Raw genomic sequence first — 19,532 nt, forward strand, 5'->3', positions numbered from 1 at the left:
ATATGTGGTAGAGAAACATTTTATTATTGCATACTCCACAAAGATGGTTCATATTAAGCAACAGCAAGCAGAGATCTTGAGGAATTGATGGAGAAAGTAAATTGGAAAATTGTATAACCTTTCATCATACAATGAGCAGGCTTATTTGTTGAAACTGAAATTACCCCTTAAGTTATCATAGTCTTTAATTATTTTGCATGGGTTGATGGGTAATTGAACCGAGAGATCTTCAAGATAGCCCACTTAATTCAATAAAGGGGGTGATCAACTTGTAATTTCATGGCAACTCAACTACCGGTCAATAAATGGCCACTGGACCACTTGGGTGAATTTCACAGTGACCCCTTATGGTATTTCTTGCATACCTATTATATGAAGTAGCAGGTATTATCACATATATGAAGGCTTCCAGTGGGTGTTTGTTGGATAAACTCTATGATTATTTTATGAAAGAAATGTTTTTCATGATGTTGGAAAGGTCTGTAGTTTACCTCAACACTTAGAAGTAAGGAGGTAGGTAGGAGGTCACTTCATTTACAGCATACACTATACATTGTATACAGTATAACAACTTCAGTCCAAGTGCTGACACAGACAATGATCATGAGAATAAGATCATTTCAGTGATTCTCTGATTGCTGCTGAAACATTTTCCTGAGTTCCTCCATCTTTTTAGCTATGACCTTAATGGAGCACTGCTGTATTCGTTCCTGCAGAAAGTTATTCAACTGCATATACCAGTCCTTCATCCACTCAGTATCCTTTCCATCACAAAGACCTAGTCCTCTGTACACCTTTGTTAAGAAAGAGACAATCTTCTCATCATTGCATATTTTGCATCGTTGAAATATCCAGTCCCACCAGCCTTGCCAAAAATCTTGACCGAAGTTTTCATCGATGTGTGCGACAATGATGCTTTTATCAGATTTTGCTTTTAGAGCGGCAATGTTTTCATGGACTAAGTTATTTCCCAGCAAGCTGCAATGAAATGATATATTAATAATGCTAATAAGATGTTATACAACTATAGCACATACATGATTATTTAGCAAATGGCTATGCAAGCCAGAATTGGCCTGAGAACGGACAGAGAAAAGAAAGGGGATTCTGTGCAGTAAAATGTATTAAAATGGACCTGGATTACAAACAGTGCCGGACTGGGGTACTTAGGGCCCACCAGTGTAACTGATTCTGGGTGCCCACCTTAGGGCTCCTGCACACTAACTTATTTTTATTCCATGTCTGCACCGTTTACTTTACTTTAATGGGGCCACAAAAAAATAAAAATAAAATGACTCTGTGTACATTCCGTGTCTGTATGTCCGCATGGCCGTTCTGCAAAACGATAGAACATGTCCTATTATTGTCCACATTACAGACAAGGATAGGACTGTTCTATTAGAGGCCGGCTGTTCTGTTCCGCATAATGTGGAATGCACACACCCGGCTTCCATATTTTGCGGATCTGCAATTTGCAGACTGCAAAACATTCAACGGTCGTGTTCATGCGCACTTACAGTAATAACAGAAAGATGAAGTATGATGGTAGACATTCACAGCAAAATCCACAAACATACATGTGGCAGAATTTACACATATATGGATATCCTGCACTTAAGTCAGTCAAAAACAAGACACAAGCAGCGTGACACCCCTGATGAAGCCATTTGGAGCGAAACCCGGGTCAGGCAGGACCATTGATCTGTGTTGATTTTATTGTTGCGCATTTTATCTAATCTGAATGTGAGTATAATGAACCATATTTATGAATTTTAAAATACGGAGTTTCACTATGGGAGCAATATTGAATCATCTGTAGGAGGCACAACGAGAACAACTTTGCAGAGGACCTACTGGTCGGCTTTCTTTTGAGGCGTATATTCTACTTATATGCTTGTGAGTATAACATCGAGAGGAGGAACGGCTGGTTGTTGCAGTGCTTCACTATATGCATGTCTTCTTCATAATCTCACACGATGTTAATTGAAAGAAAGGCCTAATGAAGCTAGTGTGTGCTTGCTGAAAGTTGGTGGAAGACACACATCAGTCCTATTGGTTTGGAGTTTTGCGCTGCCCCTTTATATATATTTAATGTATTGTGATTCCCCATATTGCCTCCTTTCCATCACATTATACACAGCCCATATCCATGGTTTTGACCACTCTGCAATCCAGCAGCGGTGGCCGTGCTTGCACACTATAGGTAAAGGTGTTGGCCTATGCACACTTCCAGCCTTTCCCTATAGTGTGTAAGCATGGCTACCACTGCTGGATTACACTGTGGTAATAATCACGGATACGTGCTGTGTATAATGTGATGGAAAGGAGGCAATATGGACAATCACAATACATTAGTAAGTGCCTTGTAATTCCTGCATGATAAATGCCATTTACTGAAGTGAAACAAACCCTTTACCCCTTTAAGCATACATTTCTGGCATGAAATTTACCAAATCTTAACCTCCTCATATTGTACATAATCTATATTATAATTAAAAGGGTTGTCCTACCATAATGACCTATTGCCTATCTACAGGATAGGTGATAAATATCAGATTGCTGGGGTCTAACTGCTGGAACACCCACTCATCATGAAAAAAGGGGTCCTAAGACATTTAATTACATTACCACCAATCTATGTACACAAGGGTCTTAAGACCACGTTCCTTTGATTATGGGGGTCCCAGCAGTCAGACCCCTATCAATCAGACACTTATCACCTGTCGTGTCATAGCTGTTGGACCTTTTCACATTCCCTATCCCTAAAGATTTTCTTTAGGTGTAAAAAAATGAAAATAAAAATAAAATAAAAAATGTGGCCTAAAATATGTGTCAAACTAAAATAGAAATGCTCGACTGTTAAAGGACCTGTGTCCACTTTTCTAGTTATCTTCTATCCACAGGATCGGGGATAACTAAGTGATCCGTGGGGGTCTGAATGCTGGAGCCCCAACTGATTCCCTCTTCTTGAATGAGTGGCAGGTCGAGCATATGCCCTGCCTCTCCATCCATTCTCTATGGGGTCGCTGGAGATGGCAGAGTACAGCACTGGCTATTTCCAGTGGTCCCAAAGAGAATAAATGGAGAAGCAGAGCATATGTGTGGTCTGCCACACCATCAAAAAGGGGGAACAGGACCTGTTCCTGGGATCAGTGGAGGTCGCAGAATCGGACCCCACTAATCATATAATTATGCCCTATGGTGTGGAGAGGATAACCTGAAAACCTAGACAACCACTTTAAATCCTCCACCATTCCACCACCAGTATCTCTTTACATGACAGCAGTGATGCATATAAATACGGAATATCATCACTGCCGCCATGTAAACCATTCGTGTCAATACTGGAGAATGTGATGCATTGTGCAGAATTTTTCGGGCATAAGTTCAACCCCCTTTGCAGGTCATAACCTTTAACAAAGCCCAAGCAAAGGTGCTAGAGAAGCAATGTGAGCAAAGGGCACAAAGGGAGGGTCATAACTGAAACACAGACATTAGGGTCACCTGAGGCAGGAAAATAGTTGGGATCCTGGAGCAGGGGTAACTGGAGAAGAGGCAATATTAGTAGTGCATTTAGAGTGGGGGCATCTGGAGCTGGGGCATTTATGGGGGTGCACCTAAAGCAGAGGCATTATGGTCGCCTGAGGAAGGGTAATAGTGGTGATCCTGGAGCAGAGGTATTAGAAGGGCAACTGGAGAAGAAGCAATATTAGGGGTGCATTTAGAGGGGACGGCATTGGGGTGCATCTGTAGCTGTGGCACTAATGGGGGTGCACCTAAAGCAGAGGCTTTGGGGGAGCTAGGGCAGAGTCCCCCCAATGCCACTCTGAACTCTGCAGAGGGCAGCACACATACACAAATCTGAGTATACTATAAACAAATCCCTTATTCCGCCTTTACAGTCTCCTACAGCTCACTATTGTCACACACTTGAGAAATCAGCCCAGCGCCGCAGGGAGTCCTTCTCTCCAACAACCACAGTTTTCTGACAGCAGGGAAGGCAGGAGGATGGCCAGATATGTTCTCTCCTCCTTTACTGCCAGCAGCCCAGGAAGCTTAGAAGATACTGCAGGGCCTCCTGTACAATTTACACTAGTATTAGGGCTGCATCACTGTGCGATACTGCCACCTAGTGGCTACAATAATTATCTCTTCTGAGAAACAAGAGAAATAATTACTCCTCCGTCTTATCTCTGGGCGCAGGAGACTGGGGGCCGACCGAGAAATCCCCCGCCTCCCCGGTGGGCTAGTCCGAGCCTGATTACAAATGATATTACTGGAGCAACCAATTCTGGTTGCTATATTTGGAGTCGAGGAAGAATTTTTCTCTAAACGGAAGAAAATTGGCTTCATATGGGTTGTTTTGCACCCAACTGTATCAGCAATGCAGGATAATGTCTTCATAAGGAGACTGATGATGATGTTATACTTACACCACATGATGTAGGGTTGAATTGAATAAAGGTATGTCAGAAAACTGTTCTATGGCTGTGTAATTGATGTTGTTTCCTTCAAGCCTAGAAAAAAATGTTGCATGTGGTTAGGACATAAAACCAAATACAAAACCATACCAAGATAAATAAAAGGGGTTTCCAACACTTTAGAATTGATGACCTATTCTCGGGATAGATCTTCAGTATCTGACCGTGTGGGTCAGACACCCAAGACCCCCACCAATCATGTGTTGGAAAATGCACCAGTTCTCTTGTGAGCACCGTGGCCTTCTACGTGCTTGCCAAGCACAGAGCCTATACATTGCATAGCGGCTGTACTTGGTATCGCCCTCAGCCACATTCACGTTGTTGGGGCTGAGATGTATCTAGGCCACATGACCAATAAACGTGTTGTCACTTGGCCTAGGAAAAGCTGATAGAAGGTTGTGGTGCTACTGCAAGGGCTGTGGCCTTCTCGAGCAGCTGATTGGCGGGGGTCCCGAATGTTGGATCGCTACAGATCAGATACTGATGACCTATCCTGAGGATAGATCATCAGTTCTAAAGTCTCGGGAAACCCCTCCAAGGTATGCGCAAACATTATTTGTTTTATATTTTTGCAAATGGCTCCCAATTTATATCATCACCTTATTTAAAGTAAAGCAGTCATTTATTACTTCCTTCTATCTGCCCCTCTTCTGTACATTAATGAGAAGTGAGCTAGCAGTAGTAACATATGACTGCAGGATCATACTACACAGGGGACGCTTTATAAAAAATGTTAAACTAAATAATCCCCTCCCATGAATATTGTTTGATCAAAACAAGAAAATTGAGTATTGCCCAAAGGAGAGTGAAACATTGGAGAAACTTGCCTCCTCTTATGGTAAAATCTGATTCTCCATTTGATTAAAAGTCATAAGGAATATTGGATTTTCAAACATGATGCTCTAGGTCTAGGGTCTTTAGATGGGTTAAAAGGGCCCTTAGAAAAAACAGGAAAAAAGTACAGTTCCTCACTTCCCCTTCATTGTACAGTTGAGACATGTGACTAGAAAGCTGGCTTCTTCTATACACAGCATCACAGCATTTTCCATTTCTGCACAACAATTACCTGAACCTGTCATTTCCAAGAGTGTTTCCAAAGCATCCTGAGTGTGGCAAGGTATAATAATATGTGGATTAATAGAATCAGAGAAAATTTGTTTTTAGAGTTATAATTTCATAAAACTGCCTAATGTGAAGCAATTAAAGAAAACTCATGATTTAGCTGCATTAATTGACTCTGGCCTAGATTTTGAGCTAAATTAAAAGTTCCCAGTAACAGTCTGCATGTTCTCAATTAAGGATTTTCAGAACCTTGGCAAAAACTCTGCCATGGGCACAGCCCAATTATGCTTTAAACAAAAGCTGTTTTCTAAGGGAACAGCCATTTAAGTGTGTGGTATCACTGCCGTAATATTTTACTCTACTGTCAGAAACTCAGTAATTGTCTTGTTGCATGTTACAACTTTTTTCCTTCCTGGCACCTCATGTCTGCTTCCTGAATACAGATGTAAGAAGCAAAATATCAATTCAGCTAGTGTAGTAGCATTGAATCCTTATGCCAGTGCCACATTTGCTATTTCCACCAGTTTGATTTCAGCAGTAAAAGCTATTGATTTGACACATCTTCATCAAAGAGGTTGTGTGGTCCACTATAAAAAAAAAAGTTTAGAATGGTGTAAAATAATAAAACAAGTCCTACTCACCTTACTGGTCCCCCGCTTTTCCTGTTGCAGTGTTTCCAGATTCTTACGCCAATGTCTACTTCCTGGTCCCTCTCATCACTGAAAATGTGACAGCTCTGTCAATCACTAGCTGTAGCAGTAAACCATCTTAGCCAGTGATCAGTTGAGGAATCATATTTCTGTTCCAAGAAGCCCTAGGAAGTAGATATTGCTGGGAATCCTGTTATGCACTAGAACACGAGTGGTAGGCATGTATAGTATAGACTAGATTTTTTGATTATTTTACATCATTTCGATATTTTTTTAAATATAATCCGTGCAACCCCCAGTTTTAGTATTGTGATGTCTCTATTAGACACATAAGATATTTTCCACGTGTTATCAACTTTCTTGCAAAGTTGTATGTCTTAAATGGGTTTTAACATCACATACAATAGGGTCATATCGCTAGGATATGCCCCCATTGTATAATAGGTGCGGGTCCCACCTCTGGGACCCACACTTACAACAAAAACTGAGCGGGGAAATGAATGGAGGGCGCACTGCGCATGCGCAGCCACCCTTCATTCATTTCAATGGGGCTGCTGAAAATAGCTAAGCGTTGGCTCGGCTATTTCTGTCTGACCTATAGAAATGAATGGGAGCAGGGGCCGCACATGTGCGGTGCACTCCCATTCACTTGTATGGGAGCAGCGGGTAACAGCACTTGGTGGTGGCCTCCAGCCACAGCTCTCAATGCTCCGTTCTCCTTGTAGGTGCGTGTCCCTAGCGATATGCCCCCATTGTATGCGATGGGAATACCCCTTTAACCCCTTCCAGACACAACCAGTTTTGACAGCCAAATTTTGCAAAGCTGATGTGTGGTAATAACTTTGGGATGCTTTTACGTATCTAAGCAATTCCGGGAATGTTTTTTTGTTACACATGCTACTTCATGTTAGTGGTAGATGTGGGTTGATATGTTTTTTCTCTATTTTTTAAACAAATCCAAAATTTACAGAAATTAGGAAAAAGTCACAATTTTCATAAATTTTAATTTCTCTAATTTTAAGACAGGCAGTGATACCTCACAAAATAGTTATTAATTAACATTCACCATATGTCTTATTTATGTTGGCATAATTTTGTAAATGCTATCTTATTCTTTTTGAACATTAGAAGGATTTAGGATTTTAGAAGAAATTTTTCAAGAAAATTCCAAAACCGGCTTTAAGGAACAATTCAGTTCTGAAATAAATTTGAGAGGCTTACATAATAAAAATCACCCATTAATGAACCGTTAAGAAACTATACCCCTAAAATTATTCTAAACTAATTTTGGAAACGTTTACCCTTTAGGTATCCCACAGGAATTAAATCAAAATGGAGGTGAAATGTAAAAATGTAATTTTTTTTGCATAGTTTCCATTTTAATCCTTTTTGTTGTAACACAGCAGGGGTTAACAGCAACATAAAAAACTACATTATTTGTTATCCTGATTTAGCAGTTTACAGAAACACCCAATATATGTTCATAAACTGGAATGGTTTTTGGGGCCATGTTGTATTTGAAGAAAACCTGAGTTACCCCTACAGTGGAAACCCCAAAAATGTGACAGCATTTTGGAAAATACTTCCCTCATGGAATTTATCGAGGGGTGTAGTAATTGCTTTGACCTCACAGGTATATCATAGAATTTAGATGTGCTCGGCTGTGAAAATGAAAAGCTATATTTTTTCCAATATAATATTGCTTCAGCCCACATTTTTTTTTTTCACAAGGGGTAACAGGAGAACTTATTATTTTTTCCTGAATACAGCAATATCCTATACGTGGTAGTAAACTGATAAATGGGCGCAACACAGGGCTCATAAGGGAAGAAGTGCCATTAGGCTTTTGGAGGGCAGATTAAGCTGGAATGGTTTTTGGACACCATGTCACATTTACAAAGCCCCTGAGGTTCCTGTACAGTGTTAAACCTTGAAAAGTTACTCCATTTTGGAAACTAAACCCTTCAAAGTATTAACCTAGGGATATAGTGATGGGCTTGACTCCACAGATGTTTCATAGAATTTTAAAAAAGGGACATGAAATGAAAAATTACAATTTATTTCAATTATATGTAGTTTTAGCATTATATATTTCATTTTTACTAGTGGCAACAGGACAAAAAGCATCTCAAATGTTGTTTCATAATTTTTCCCAAGCATGACACACTGCCTATGTGGTCATAAACTTCTTTTTAGGGATACTGCAGGGTTCGGAAGAGAAAGAGCACCATGTGGATTTGAGGCCTAGCTTAATGATTTAGGCTACTTTAACACTTGCGTTTAACTTTTCCGGTATTGAGATCCTCTGCCGAATCTCAATACCGGAGAAAAATGCTTAAGTTTTGTCCCCATTCATTGTCAATGGGGACAAAAATGAACTGAAAAGAACGGAATGCTCCAAAATGTGTACCAGAGCAAGCTGTGGTTTTCTGTCCGGCATGGGATGCAGAGCAAAACGCATCCGGCATGACACACAATGAAAGTCATGGGTGCTGGATCCATTTTCTTGGACACAATAGAAAACGGATGCGGCACCCATTAACTTTCAATGTTGTTCATGCTGGATCCATCATTGCTATTTTAACCCGTGGAAGACCCACGCCGTACATGTACGACGCTGGCGGACATGACTTAAGGACCAGCGCCGCACACCCCGTGCTGCAGTGGCGGGAACCCGATGGCAGAGAAGGCAAGCCAATGCCTTCCATAGGCATCGGAGCTTGCCTTCTACGGAAGCCTGTGAGATCCAGCCCTTAGGCTGGGTCTCACAGGCAGGCTATCAGCATAAAAGCTGACAGCCAATGCATTACAATAAACGTTGTATTGTAAGGCATTGCAGAGGGGATAAGACACCAGAAGTTCAAGTCCCAGAGTGGTACGAAAATAAAAAGTAAATAAAAAAGTTTAAAAAGTGTTTTTTATATAAAAAAAATAAAGTTTCAAGTAAAAAAATAAAATTGCATTTCCCAAAATAAAACACATAAAAAAAAAAGAAAACAAAAATGAAAACCAGACATATTGGGTATTGCCGCATCCATAATGACTGGCTCTACAAAAATATCACATGATCCACCCCCTCACCTGAACGCCGTAGAAAAATAAAATAAAATCTGTGCTCATTTTTTGTAACCGTACATCACAAAAAGTGCAACACCAAGCGATCAAAAAGGCGTATGCCCCAATAATAGTACCAATCAAACCGTCATCTCATCCCGCAAAAAATTAGACCCTACCTAAGACAATCACCCCAAAAAAATATATAATATGTCTCTCAGAATATGGAAACACTAAAACGGGATTTTTTTTGGTTTCAAAAATGCTGTTATTGTGAAAAACTTAAATAAAAAAAAAAGTATACATATTAGGTATTTCCGCGTCCGTAACAACCTGCTGTATAAAAATATCACATGATCTTACCCCTCAGGTGAAGATCGTAAAAAATAAAAATATAAAAAGGTTGTAAAAAAAGCAATTTTTTGTCACCTTACATCACAAAAAGTGAAATGCCAATCAATCAAAAAGTCATACGCACCCCAAAATATTACCAATCAAACCATCATCTCATCCCACAAAAATTGAGCCCCTACCTAAGACAATCGCTCAAGAAATTAAAAAGTATACATATTAGGTATTGCCGTGTCCGTAACAACCTGCTGTAAAAAAAATTAACATGACCTAACCCCTCAGGTGAACACCGTAAAAAAAAAACACGGTGTCACAAAAGTGGAATACCAAGCAATCAAAAAGTCATATGCACCCTAAAATAGTACCAATCAAACTGTCATCTCCTATAGAAAAAAATAAGCCCCTACATAAGACAGTCACCCAAAAAATAAAAAAACTATGGCTTTCAAAATATGGAGACACTAAAAAGATTTTTTTTCAAAAATGCTTTATTATGTAAAACTGAAAAAAAACAACAACAAAAAAGTAGTCATATTTGATATTGTCGCATCCGTAACAACCTGCTCTATAAAAATAGCACATGATCTAACCTGTCAGATGAACATTGTATAAAAGAAAAAAGAAAAACTGTGTGAAAACAACTATTTTTTGATACCTTGCCTCACAAAAAGTGTAATATAGAGCAACCATAAATCATGAGTACCCTAAAATAGTACCAACAAAACTGCCACCTTATCCCATAGTTTCCAAAATGGGGTCACTTTTTTGGAGTTTCTACTCTAGGGGTGCATCGGGGCTCTTCAAATGTAACATGGCAACTTAAAATTATCCCAGTGAAATCTGTCTTCCAAAAACCATATGGCGTTCCTTTCCTTCTGTGCCCTGCCGTGTGCCCTTACAGCAGTTTATGACCACATATGGGATGTTTCTGTAAACTACAGAATCAGGGTAATAAATGTTGAGTTTTGTTTGGCTGTTAACCCTTGCTTTGTTACTGGAAAAAATGGACTGAAATGGAAAATCTGCCGAAAAACTGAAATTCTGAAGAGGTGACAGAATTTACCATGGGGTGTAGTGAGCATTTTGATCCCAGAGGTGTTTTCCAAAAATAAATGCACAGCAGACGGTGCAAAGTGAAAACTGCTATTTTTTCGCAAATATTAAATTTCAGTGCCCAATATGTTGTGTCCAGCTTGTGTCAGTGTCAAAAGTAAGCTCTTTTATTATTATTCTGGACTTTTAGGTCTTAGAAACACTCTACATGTGGCCCTGGACAGACAAGAGGGCTCTGGAATAAAAGAGCACCATGTGCTTTTGAGGCCCAAAGTGGTCAACTACACAAATTGTGTTGATACCTGTGTAAAATAATAGATGGAACCGTTGAGAAGTTACCCCATTTTTGAAACTGAGCCCCTCCAGGTATTTATTAAAAAGCATAGTGAGCATTTTGACCCACTGGTATTTTTTTAAAATAAATGCATGGCAGATGGTGCAAAGTAAAAATTGCAATATTTCCACACATATGGCATTTCCGTCCCCAATAGGTTGTGCCCAATGTGTGCCAGTGTGAAAAAAAGGGCCCCTTTTTATTATTCTGCATTTCCTGGTTTTAAAAACACCCTAAATGTGGCCCTAATCTTTTGCCTAAATTTATGCGAGGTCTGAGGAGTAAAAGAGCATCATGCTTATTTTGAAGCCCAATGTGGTGATTTACACCTCTTGTGCGGACAACTGGGATTACATATTAAATGCAATCCCAAGAAATTACCCCATTTTGGAAACTCTGCCTCTCAAGGCATTAGGGGGTGGAGTGAGAATTTGGCCATGCAGGGTGGGACTGACCCACTAGAGTGATCTTCTGTTGGGCCCAGGCTCAGATATCATGATGAGTCCTAAAGATCAGGAGGAAAAAAAAAAATATGTAATGCCTTCAAAAAAAACTAGTACACTTTATTAATATAGAGTTGGGTCTCAAGAAAAATTTCCTCTGGTGGGCCACAGGAACACCAGTCCAGTCCAACACTGCAACCCCCCCCCCCCCTTGCTGTTTTAAGGGGGTTGCTAGAGTGGCCACTGCTGGTTGTTAATCTTGGCTTGTGTTCTGTAGGTTCACATCAGTTTACTGCCTGTGCTGTGCCCCATTCCATGGGATGGACTGGGCCAGGGAGATAAAATAAACTATCAGCCTCTATAAAAATCTGTATTGTAGGCTCCATGACAATGTTAATAGAAGGAACACTGAGTGTGTCACAATGTGGCCTGTCAGCATATATCACTCATCTCCCTGGCAGCAGTCATAATGGCATCATTTGTCAGTCAGGTGTGCAACCAGGCACAACTGCAGGTGAGGGTGCCTGTGTGTGTGTCAGCCAAGAATGTGCATCCATAGATGGAGTCTGAAAAGTCATTTTTGTGCAGATTAGAATACTGCGGTAGTATATTTTACCAAGCAAAGAACAGACAAGACATCTCACCTGTTTTTGATTGGATGGCACCAGTGCACCCCCTGTTGATTCAAGGGGTAAGCTTTGTTATTTCTAGTGCATTTCCTGAAGCAGTGGTGCATGACATACTGATTTAAAGAGCACCACTGGGAGAATCCCAGTCATGTACTGTCCTTCAGGTCTAAAACATACAGTTTTGCTTTGGTCTTTTTGACAGCTGAGTACTTCTAATTTTTAACTACTGGGGACCACTAAAAATATCATTGAATGGCACAGAATAGTGCATCTCCATACACATAAGATAGCTGTCATCCACCAGCTATCACTCCAGATATCCTCATACACTTGGCTGCTCAGCTTGGCAAAGCAAGCATGTTTGAGTAGGAAGAAAATCCAACAGCCTGATCCTTATCTCCTCCATACAAAGAGACCACCTAGAGACAGGGAACCTTCTAGCTACATGCACTGACACAAAAAGAGTAGAGAGCTTTAGTATCATACCCAGTGAAATATTAAGGTTTTTTGCAACTTCTTATTGACAGATGATGGCTAAGACCTTTACTATTACATATTATGAGCAGATAGAATTGGAAAGTACCGTAGTAATGAAAGATTACACATTCCTGAGATAAATAGTGCTTGATCCAAAAACAAAGTCTGCAGCTTAGACAAATGGACCAATTGATTGTTATCTTCATCAATATTCTAGGTTTCCTCTCAGAGGTAATAATTTATGAGGAAATAAAAAATTCACAGCTGCCCAACCATTTGTGAAGGACATTAACATTTATTATTCGGAAGTCGGAAACACTCCAAGGCAGTTATTGGTAGACTGACCAGCATGTGAAAAATTAGATACAAGGACTGGAGCACTAACTAGGAGTTTCCCTAGATTGCACAGGAAAGTCTATATTATGGTTCTTCTGTTTCTGAGACAGAAATTGCTATCAAATAAGGTATTTAAATATCTAATCTCATATTGTCTTTTTTTAAATCATGGCAAAACCATGTTATCACTGCAGTATGTGCAGAAAAAAATTAAAGTTCTTGCTTGCATTATACTGTACTGTGACATTCATGAAAGCAGGAAGATGGTGTCCTGGTTAATGTTTGTGCAATGGATACCTTTTCTTGTGACCTGACATGTCGTGAGATGTATGTAATGAGATTACCAGCTTTTCAAAACAACATGATTTTCCCATACCGTGTCATGAGATTTCTATCCTATAGAAGTCTAATTCTGACCATTCAGTGGTCAGATAAGGACTGTTCAGTGTATTAATTTGTACGTTTTCAGAGCAGATGGGGCTGGAAACTTTTGGGTTCATTTGTCAAACTGGTGTAAAGTAGAACTGGCTTAGTTGCCCATAGCAACCAATCAGTTTCCACCTTTCATTTTCCAAAGGAGCTGTCCAAAATGAAAGGTGGAATCTGATTGGTTGCTATGGGCAACTAAGTCAGTTCTACTTTACACCAATTTGATAAATGTCCCCATTTGTTCTCTCACAAAAGGCTTACCGGTATTTTCCTGGAGACAATGATGCCACAGGCCAAACTCTGGGAACCAGCCAATTAGCCAAATACAGCAGTCTACTACTAGTTTCAGCACCAGTACCCACCCTTTCTAATGTCACAGTACCCAGTAGACAGTCCTGCATGGCTCTGGTTGTCACAAACCGAGAATTCCCCACTCCAGTTAAGGCAGACCAGGCATCTGCTCTCGGCCCCGTGGGGTTGGGGGTCTCAGCTAGGACACTATAATAAGTCATGGTTCAGCTACTACCCCTTTTGGAAGCTGCTACTAAACTGTGCTCTAAGGAGTAGGGACATTCTAATGCGAGTTTCAGATAAGCGTGTTCACTGTGTGAAACACACTCCATGTGGGAATGACCAGACCTTCATGGCATTGTAATGATTTATCATGCTGTGTGTCTCTGGCCAACCTCAACTGTAATGATTTGTATTGAGAACATTATGTCAGTACAAATCATTACAGTTGAGGTTGGGCAGACACTTACGGCATTATAAAGCCATGGAATCCAGTCAAAGGAGCAGAGTTCACTGCTCCACGCAGTGAACAAACTGGTCTGAAACTGACCTAGTACTGCTTGAGAATACCTCTGTGTATTTGAAACTTTGTCTGTGCTCATCTTAATTCCAGGACCTATTGCATGTAAAATGGAAACCTTAACAGTTGAGCCACAGGCTTAAAGGCATATGCTCCACAGGATAGGGGGTAACTATCAGATTGGAGGGGGTCCCAGTGGTAGCAACCGGATAAATCACTAGAGCGGGGGCCCTGTACCCCGTGGAGTCCCCCTGAAATGGACGAAGCAACAGGTCTGAAATACATGCAGCAGCTCCATTTATTTCTATGGGAGCACTGGAGATAGCTGAGTACAGCCGGGGCAGCACACATTTCTGACTAGGTGCTCCCTCCATTTCAGGGGACTCCACAAGGTACAGGGTCCCCATTCTCGGGAATGGTGGGGGTCCCAGCAGTAGGACCCCCACCAATCCAAAAGTTATCCCCAATCCACAGGATAGGGGATAACCTTCTCTAACCAGAATACCCCTTTAACTGTAGTCAGCGGGACGATTTTCTGACTAAAAACCTCACTAGTATTCTTGCCATACATTGTAGCGGATAACAGCAAAAATTGAATTTATTTAATAGTTACAAAAAATGTAATGGAGCAAAATAAATTACAATAAACACAATATATATATATATATATATATATATATATTAGATAGATAGATAATACTATTGAGGCTTTAAAGGGTTTCTACCACCTCGTTTTGTCATATTTAGCTGTCAGACACTAGCGATCCGCTAGTGTCTGCGCTACCAAACAATGCTATTATAATAGCTTTTTGTGCAGCCATTTGCCTAAAAAACGAACTTTTATTGATATGCTAATGAGCCTCTAGGTGCTATGTGGGCGTCTTTTCAGCACCTAGACGCTCGGTCTACTCACCCAAAATGCCGCCCAGTGCATCCCTCCAGCCCGCCCATCTCCTCTGGAATGCGATCCTCCCTCTGAGCCAGCGGACGAATTCTCGCGCCTGCGCTGTGCGCGTCTGTATTCGGCGCAGGCGCAGTGAATGTCTGACAGCTCCCTGCACAGACATCTCCACTGTGCCAGCGCCGATGACCGAGATGTCCGTGCAGGCAGCAGTCAGACATTCACTGCGCCTGCGCCGAATACAGACACGCACGGCGCAGGCGCGAGAATTCGTCCGCTGGCTCAGAGGGAGGATCGTATTCCAGAGGAGATGGGCGGGCTGGAGGGACGCGCTGGGCGGCATTTTGGGTGAGTAGACCGAGCCTCTAGGTGCTGAAAAGACGCCCGCATAGCACCTAGAGGCTCATTAGCATATCAATAAAAGTTCGTTTTTTAGGCAAACGGCTGCACAAAAAGCTATTATAATAGCATTGTTTGGTAGAGCAGACACTAGCGGATCGCTAGTGTCTGACAGCTAAATATGACAAAACGAGGTGGTAGAAACCCTGAGAAAATACCCTATTTACCATAGTTAAGCCTGTGGCTCAACTACTAAGGTTGCTGCCTCTCATACAGCTGGTCCTGGGTTCATGAAATCAAGACCCAATAGCAGGTTTAAGTATACAGGGGTGTCCTCAAGCTCTATTAGGTGACATTCCCATCAGCGCTAGTTATTTTCATTGTTCTGCTCTGTTAGAGCATCACAACAATGAAAATAATGAACTATAATAGGGTCCATTCAGGTGCCTGCTTTTTTAGAGGAAAAAAAGTCCTTTATGCAGGAATTTATTCTGTTTGCCCTTTTTGGTGGAATCTGCAATGAAGGTCCTGAACGAAAGCTTCAATGCACATGTGAACATGCCCTTAGGATGCTGAGGAATTATCTGTCAAACCCGTGACAGGTGGTAGAAGATCTGAAAGACTGGCTGCACGTCAGTGATCTGACAGCTTCTTTTGGTTTCACTTTGTCTATGTGTTGCTGGGATATCCACATCTCCTTTTCAGGTGCAGATCATGTGACCATTACTACTCCCTTCTTAGTCTGGCTTTACCCATCACTCCTTGCGGTTGATAGCTCATTCTGGTTGTGGATGGTTTGGTGTCTGGATCTCGGCTGAGTTCCTGCTTTCCATTTACCCAGAGTTAAGTGTCCTTCCTTTTGGAAATTGTGTTTATTTCCCTCTCTCTTGGTACCAGACCTGAGGCAGACTCTTGTTCCTTCAGATGGGAAGGACCAGGTCATCTGTGGCCCAATCACTATCTTCAGGGCCTTCTAGGGTGAGCCAGGCTTAGGTTCCAGCGGATGAACAGTCCTACCATTGAGGTCTGTTCATTCTGTTAGCAGTCAGGGCTCGGGTTGGGATTTATTAGGTGGTGACCTTTCCCCTTTCCCTAGTTTGCAGGCCTGGTACCTTCTCCCTCCCTTTTGTGTTTGGTGTGGAGTTCCCCTCCCATACCACGCCGTGACATTATCCCTAGCTAAATGTGTGTGTGTGGGGGGGGGGGGTGCATTATGAACTTTGCTCTGGGTCCCCATGATTTCTGTATACTCCCCTGCTCCACGCCACAGATATTCCATATGACCATATGGTGCTAGCTACCCCACTTTTGTGTTGGTGTTGTATTATATTATTTATCCATACAACTCAAAATTTGTACAGTCATAATACCATCATACATGAGGCCTAACACTAAGCAGATGTTTTGCAGCTTAGGTTGAACACTGATAAAAGTACAGGCAATGTTTGTAGATAGATCTATCAACTAACATCCATGTCTGTATCTTCCATTTGAGAAATACAATTAGTGTACCTCCTCTAGAAACAACTGGTAAAATCCAGTGACTACTGTATTGCTGGGTCTCCATATTAAACAGGCAGGCTAATAAATCTTATTATTCAGGAAGCGCTATACAGAATAGATTTCTCTAAAGGAGGATGTTGCAAGTGTCTTTCATCAATAATGTATGTATAGGTTCTACAGCAATAAGTCTATTGTACTGCATGAATGATCTGCATAAAGGCCGCAGAAGGTGGAAAAGGGACAGGAATATTCTGAAATGGTCTGTTTGACATGCAGAATCACGTTATAAACACAAGCTTACATTATACTTAGATAAAGGGGATGTTTTATTCATAATATATCTTCAGTGGTGGCCAGGATCTCATTTCAGAAAAACTGCAGACAACAGCCAGTGTCTTAAATTAGACGAAATTTTCAAAGTACTGTAATCTCAATTAAAGACCATGTTCTCTTACCACAATCCAGTCAAGGAACGATTGTGTGGAAGACATTTGTAAAGTTCTAAAAATTCTTCATCTTCTAATTGTGTCCAGCCAAGACTATAAAATACAAAAAAAAAGTTCAGAGTCATTCTACTAATATTGGGTTTGATAAACTACATAATCTCTGGTTGGACACTACTAAATGAACCACAATGTAAATAACAGATTATTATGACAGATTTCGATTTAATGTAAAGGTGAAATTACAATTTTTACCATATTGTATTGTGAGATGGGGAAACATCTCTAATTGTGTGCACACTGTTTGTATAGATTAAATTAAATGATCTGGACTGACATTCTGCTGTTTGGCCACAAGATGCTGCTGTTTCCTAAACACAGCTACAGACAGCATATATTTCTGTATTCATGAGAGGTGAAGTTACAAGAGCCTGGAGAAGAAAGGGAGCGGCCATCTTAGAGGAAGCTGAGACTGAGGAACTGTGTAAGCAAAGGATCTGACAGCATCCAGGTGTGGGAACATCCCTCAGTGACCAGAGCGGCAGCTAAGTGAAGCTGATTGTGTCCAAGACCCTGATCCTGTCCAGAGGAACGAGGATTGCTTCCAGGAACGCTGATGAGAGCTGAGGAGAAAAGCTACATACACTGCGGGACCGCATGCTTGTTGGAGAGGCATTTGTTCTGTTTAGAGTCACCAGCGGATGCAGAGCAGACCCAGGACGGTAAGATCCTGCACGCACCTCATTACAGTGTTGGTGCCTAGAGACTGAGACCAGACCTGTAGTTAGTTAGTTAGGGTCTCAGTTTGTGTCAGGCCTCAAGTGTTGCTGGCTGTTCATTGCAAGGACTCCATAACTTAAAGTGACATTTCACATTGGAGAGCTGATAAACTTCCCGCAAACTCAAGCCAGGCTGGCGTTTTGCTCAAAAGGAATACTCAGGCACGTGCTACAAGACCACTTGGAGGGGGGATACTGTAGAGCATTGTAAGATTGTAAGCTGTTGTGTTGCACCGCAGTCTAGCTCATACCACACATCCATACAGTTATTCTTGTACTTTTAGGGTAATAACAGATAAGGTGTGGCAGTTTAATTGTGCCTGCCAGTAGGTAATTTACCGCACTTTCGTCCTGCTTCCATCAGAGGGCGCTGTGCTGTGCACCTTCGGGCTGGGTGTATGTACACCTTCGGGCTGGGTGTATGTAAATTTATTGTATGTTCCCAGCATTTGTGGTTGTGTTCATTGCCACGTTTAGGTAAAATTCTGTTTTGGCAAAAACTGGTTTTGGGGTTGCTTTCCTTGTTTGTGACTTCACTATATCCTGGGAAGCCCACCCGGTACACGGCTTACAGTATCAGCAGAAAACAGACCCATTAACTAGTCCTAGTTTTCTCCCTCTACACTATGTGAATACTAACTGCATTCACAACATTTATATAGGCAGTGGCTCAATCAGAAAACAGAAAAAGGAAAGATACCGACAATCCACCTTTTAGTGAGCCTTAAGGTCCTTTTCCACGGACCGATGTGTCAGTATTTATCGAGAAGGAAGCAGACGTTAATGCCAATAATTGCCTGATTATCCATGGAGAGAAGGGCTTCATTTACATGCAGCAGTCACCTCCACTGAATGTGGACAAGTGATTGCTTGTCCACATAGAAACTCATTGTTCCTGGGAAGCAGATCCCTGTTTAGATCAGCTGCACAGGAACAATGATTTTTGATGCCGTCAGAAAAACAGGATCACCTGATGAACGAGCGTCTGCTTGTTCATCGAGTGATTACTGGAAATTTTTACACAGGCGGGGTTCGGCCACCTAACAGAAAACCAATAGAAAAAAACACTTCAAAATGACAGGTGTTTCTTTATTCGTGTGTTTTATATGTCACAAAAAACAGCGTGAAGGAGGCCTAGCAATTTTTTCTAAAAAAGTAGTACAACGTACCACAGCTGCATTGAAATGCATTGAAATGTAAATTCATGTAGGGTTGCTGTGACTTTCTGAACATTATTTTCACACAAAACAGCAGTTTTCATATGAATTTTTTGTAGTAAAATGCAAAATGTACACTTACGTAAGGGTTGGAAGAACAATTTTTATTTAGTGCCACAATACAATAATACACACAAACCATATAGATCTCAAATATGTTATACAGTTCCCTAATAATGTTATACAGTACCCAAATAATGTGAAACCATATCAACATAAATGGTACACAGTGCCTAAATA

The 19,532-nt window shown here is 41.1% G+C and overlaps 1 protein-coding gene across 1 annotated transcript in view; it reads right to left on the minus strand.

Moving 5' to 3' along the window:
* Nucleotides 1-458: 458 nt before the first annotated feature.
* Nucleotides 459-19,532, minus strand: part of LOC120990976 (NLR family CARD domain-containing protein 3-like) — a 111,332-nt gene continuing 92,258 nt past the window's right edge. The window contains 3 exon segments of the mRNA XM_040419867.1: nt 459-978; nt 4,434-4,517; nt 17,309-17,392. Coding sequence (XP_040275801.1) covers nt 621-978; nt 4,434-4,517; nt 17,309-17,392 — 526 coding nt within the window. The 3' untranslated portion in view covers nt 459-620.

Source organism: Bufo bufo, chromosome 2 (genome assembly GCF_905171765.1).
Source record: "Bufo bufo chromosome 2, aBufBuf1.1, whole genome shotgun sequence".
In the NCBI taxonomy this organism is placed as follows: domain Eukaryota; kingdom Metazoa; phylum Chordata; class Amphibia; order Anura; family Bufonidae; genus Bufo; species Bufo bufo.